The following is a 4,744-nucleotide window of genomic DNA, read 5'->3' as shown; positions in this document are numbered from 1 at the left end:
AAAATCAAGCATTTCAACAAATAAGTGCTATGACCATGGACCCTTTCAACCAAGGGATTCTTAATTTCCCTTTAAGATTATCTTCTATTATGCCGTGGGCCTCCATCCCTTTTAGGTCCAATAATTTTTTAGTTATCCTATTTTTGTCTTGGCATTCATCAAATTCTTAATGAGAAACTACATTTCCGAATTCCAATAATGCCACTTTTCCTTGTACCCAACCAAAATATGGCATAAAATCTTCACTGAGATAATTCATTATGCAAGACTGCAAGTAACCATCAATTCATGAATTCAAACATGGCATTGGTAGCATAAGTTTCTGGTCAGGCATTGATTTTAGAACTTTTAAATTGTACATGAATTGCTCAGTGACTGATTGATTAATGACATAATGGAGAAGCCATAGTTATCTTTCCAAGGAAACTGGATTTATTGATGCTTGTATTTCTTCTAGTGTGCGTCCCTTGGTCTCTGGTACCAGCTTTGCTACAAACAGAACAGTTAACCCACATATGCTAGCAAATATGAAGAATGTTCCTGGAAGGAGGAAAGAACACAGCACAAGAAGGAAAAGGGTTAAAAATATGACAGGATTTGTTGTATTGAAGAGAGGGACAAAATCAGATGCAACCCTTTTTACCTGCTGAGCTCCATTTCAAGAGGAAGTTAAATGCAAAGGAAATAATCCAAGAACCTAACCAGCTAACCAATGTCACGAGGCTTCCAGCTGAACCCTTCATGTTTATGGGAAATATCTGAAATAGGAATTCTTCTTTTTAGTAAAGCTTAAAGTTCTTTTCTTTCTTTCATGTTTGGCAACCAATTCATATGGATATTGAAGGCTGCAGAGTTTCACACAAGCAGGGCAAGCCTACCTCAGACATTATAACCCAAGGTATTCCTCCCATACCTAACGAAAATGATCCTGTGTACACCTACATTTTTGTAGCGACAAACATATCAACATAGAGATTATCTCACTCATGAAAAGAAAACTAGAAAAAGAGCAGCTAAGAAGGGGATGGTTGGGAGGTGATGGGGCTGAAGTTTGAGGTAATTCCATATATGTCAAAATGAAAAGAGCAAGTGCCTAACAAACTGATTTGGCTTTACCAGTACACCAACAAGTGATAAAATAGGAGTGCCCTCCTTCCATTGTTGAAGGTCCTGCATGTGATGAGTTTGATATTTCAAGAAAGGATATATAACACACAAAACATTTTGAAATTTGAGATCAGTAAGTTTCTTCTTTGAACCTGCAAGAAAAATGACAACCCAACCAGGAAGCAACCCAAACATGTTCCAGCTGCAGATACCTGTAGAAATTAATAGATTTCAGCAGGAAGGAACATTTCTACATCCAAATAGATCAAAATTTTTTGAAGAGTTTCTCCAGGCTTTGCTACCAATAGAAGTGGTCTTCTTCCGGATTTATCCATCAATACTACTGCCAATGCCGTCATTGGAATCTGTAGAAGATTATTTCAAAATCATCAAGAAAATCATTAATCAAAATTTAAACACTGATTCATAATCCAAGTCACTGACCTGAACAACAACCATTGCTATCATTCCAACACTACCAGAGAATCCTGTCATAAAAGGATTAAAGATAAAGTATTTGTCATCTATGGACTTCCTCTTTTTCTCTTCTAAATTGTTTTGTAGCGTACGTGATTTCACATACCAGCCGATATAAAAATAGCACTAGCATAAAATGCAATTCCATTCACTCCTCCAAATTGTTGAAGAACCATCAGGCCAACTCCAACCTTAACCAGTTCAGTTATGCATTAAAAGAACAATTCATGACAACTAACAATGGCACACCCAGGATTGACTTTCCATTCTTACCATGAGAGACCAAGCATATTTCCTCTGGAACAAGTCAAAAATGCTAGCTTCAGAAAGCTGTTGAAGTTGTTCTGTGTAATCCTGCAAAAACAAACCGTTTCTTTCGTGTTTCAAGTCAAAACATTCAGGTATGGGGCAGAGCCGTGGAGGTTCTGAAAATCCAAAGAACTGAAACTGAAACTTGCATGCACCTAAAAGTTAATGACTTACTCTAATCTCACTTGCTTCATCAGAAATATCTGCATTGTCCCCCCTTAAGCGCTGTAGGGCAGCTTCACACTCTTTCCATTTGCCTATCTTTGCCTGCAAGATAGTTGTATTCACTACTTCAGCGTTAATGAATGCTTGGATTTACTTTGAGGCATCATTCAGAAGAAGTAATCATTTAATAGAATGCACAACATATTTCTGAGTTTTTATATCATTTTCCTAAAGCAATAAGGTCACTTAGTCTTGTATTTCAGAAAAATGTCTAATATAGTACTTATTCTAAAAAAATGTTTAATGTGATACTAAACTTTTATTCCATGTATCAATGTACCTCAAAGTCTAATTCAGTTAAAAAAATTTAATGATGTGTCAACGGGTCAATCAAAATGTGTCACATGACCAAATAAATACCACATAATTCTCTAATATGAGTACCATATTAAGCATTTTCCTAAAGCACAGAAGTTTACCAGCCATCTAGGCGACTCAGGGATGAAGAAGAGGCCCAGAAGCTGCATAAGACATGGAATTGTTCCTGAAATCAGATCGTAGGGAGGCACTGTTAGAGAAATCCTTTTTGTATACAGATGTAACACCTCAAAAAATCTGACAATTACCGATCAGAGCCAAAGTCCGCCAGGAGGCAAAAGCGCCTATGAGATACGTTATTGACACACCACAACAGATCATCAGCTGCAGAATCCATTTCCATTAGGTACATCAAAGCACAAAGAACATATTGAATTCAACTCCTGATGCTTCAGCATTTTACCTGATGGACTGATGTAAATCCTCCTCGAATGTTCTTAGGTGTAACTTCAGCAATATACACAGGAACCTAGAGTGAATAAGAACAAATATTTTTTTGCTCAGCCAAGTAAAATGGATTCATTAACAAACTGCTCAAGGCAGGAATGTAGTAGCAAAGCTGCGACACAAGAGTATAAACGGGGTGTATGCACTCATGTTTAGCAACATACAATTTAGAGTAACAACAAAAATATAGTTTTCGTTTAAACATGTGAATGGCTGCTCAAGTACATACAATTGCAATCTGTTCAAAAACTTACCACGAATGAAAGGAGGCCCATCCCATATCCAACCAGCAGCCGTCCTAGGTCAAGCCACCAAGCAGCCTTTTTGACAAGTAGATGATGTTTAGCACTACTGTTTTGTCTAAAAAGAATGTTAGAAACAATGCAGAAGGAAAAAATTTTATGCTGCTAGAATCCAATATCATCAACACCTTTGAGAATAGTATCGCAAGCCATCCTACTATGCAGAATACCTCGGAGAAACCCATTGTCTGCCTCGAAAGATTAACCAACATTGAGGGAAGTCAGAAACATGAAAACCTATTTGAGATTATTAGAAGAAAACATATGGAGAAAGTAAAGGTTCTTGAAAACCTTACACATTTTCGACCAATGTAATCCGCTATTCTCCCGCTCATCACTGCACCTATCATTGCTCCAATTGTCAATATCGAACCGAAAAGAGAATACTGCAATGATCAAAGCAGGAAAAGAGAAAAATCAAACAGAAATGTCTGAGATAAATAGGAACCAGTCTGATGGATGCCATGTTCAGATTAATTCTATTGCATATCAAGTTTTCATTTGAAAAGAGAATTAGTTCTAATGTCCAATTCACATAGTCTTCAGGATAAATCTAGATTATGCTAGGTCATTCAGTTGAAATAAGTACAAAATCCATGAAAAAAACATGTCACTTGATGATTCATGGCATGTTGTACATTTGACCAATCATGATCCTGCTGCTTGGTTCCAGAAGTTGGCACCAGGCATGAGGAAACAAAATTTTAAGGCCATAAATACTGAAAAAATGATGCTGTTTCACCCGCAAACTTAAAGAGCAACTGCCACAAACGAAACAGTTCTATTTATGCTTTACCTGTGCTACAGAAAGACCCAGGTCATCTACGATTCCTGTCTGAGCAGGTGATGAATATCCAATCTGGAAAACAATCCGGGAATTTTAGTTCTTTTTTTTGTAAGAGAAATGACAACATTACCATAGGTCAATTAGAATACTAGATTTGCAGATGCAATTCTAGTCTAAGTTGTCAAGCAGGATTTACTTTGCATGTTATAAGGTAAATCAGAACATTTTATTGGTGAAAAGAATATACTGACAGCAGTCCCAAACACATAAGATCCACAGACAGCAACAAAGGTGCTGAGAACAACCGTGGTTGTTGCAGAAGAAGAAATCCTAGTTTCACCCTGCCCTGCACCAGAACAATCACCAACACCATCCTGAGGCTTTTCCTTGACTATCAAAGAACAAGAAAGCCCTCCTTCTTCCATTCCTTCTCTACTCATCTCTTCAAGAGAGAATCAAGCAAGAAAACTGTGTTGAAGATTAAGCAAAAGAGCAAAGGCAGTCAGATTGGAAGTAAAGAACAAAAGGACAAGAAAATGATTTTCAGTTAGAAGAAATGGCAAGAGTAGGAAACTTGGTCTCAGGGTCCCACTTGAAATTGATGGATTGTTAGAACCTTTCATTCAATATGTATGCAGACAAATATGTACCCTGTTGTCTTTATCTTTACAACAAAATCCTCCACGATTCCTATCAGTTTCCTATCTCTTTTCAAGCTGGATCACTCTGTATCTTTCCTTAAATCTCCTCAAAAACCCAATAAAACCGGGAT

General features: G+C 37.2%; 1 protein-coding gene across 1 annotated transcript; it reads right to left on the bottom strand.

Moving 5' to 3' along the window:
• Positions 1 to 229: 229 nt before the first annotated feature.
• Positions 230 to 4,505, bottom strand: LOC18600343 (sugar transporter ERD6-like 5). Its single transcript, XM_007030718.3, has 18 exons — positions 4,224 to 4,505; positions 3,982 to 4,044; positions 3,482 to 3,571; positions 3,314 to 3,373; positions 3,138 to 3,203; positions 2,840 to 2,905; positions 2,685 to 2,760; positions 2,538 to 2,602; positions 2,068 to 2,160; positions 1,858 to 1,938; positions 1,691 to 1,775; positions 1,552 to 1,595; positions 1,410 to 1,472; positions 1,260 to 1,319; positions 1,117 to 1,170; positions 879 to 938; positions 644 to 758; positions 230 to 540 (listed from the first exon to the last, which is right to left on the bottom strand). Exons 1-18 carry the CDS (start codon positions 4,410 to 4,412, stop codon positions 410 to 412), a joined length of 1,461 nt encoding a protein of 486 aa, XP_007030780.3. The 5' UTR covers positions 4,413 to 4,505; the 3' UTR covers positions 230 to 409.
• Between the last annotated feature and the right edge of the window lie 239 nt (positions 4,506 to 4,744).

This window comes from Theobroma cacao, chromosome 5 (assembly GCF_053813885.1).
Source record: "Theobroma cacao isolate CCN51 chromosome 5, ASM5381388v1, whole genome shotgun sequence".
NCBI lineage: Eukaryota > Viridiplantae > Streptophyta > Magnoliopsida > Malvales > Malvaceae > Theobroma > Theobroma cacao.
Note: the sequence above shows the minus strand (reverse complement) of the source record. Positions and strands in the feature narration are given on the sequence as shown.

Bases quoted from the DNA above. Each gene is read 5' to 3' on its own strand.
- LOC18600343 (XM_007030718.3), bottom strand. From the start codon at position 4,412: ATGAGTAGAGAAGGAATGGAAGAAGGAGGGCTTTCTTGTTCTTTGATA. The intron at 2,906-3,137 runs GTAAGTTTTTGA...TATTCACTCTAG, and splicing joins TGGGCCTCCTTTCATTCGTG to GTTCCTGTGTATATTGCTGA. The intron at 1,473-1,551 runs GTCAGTGACTTG...AATCTTCTACAG, and splicing joins TAGCAATGGTTGTTGTTCAG to ATTCCAATGACGGCATTGGC.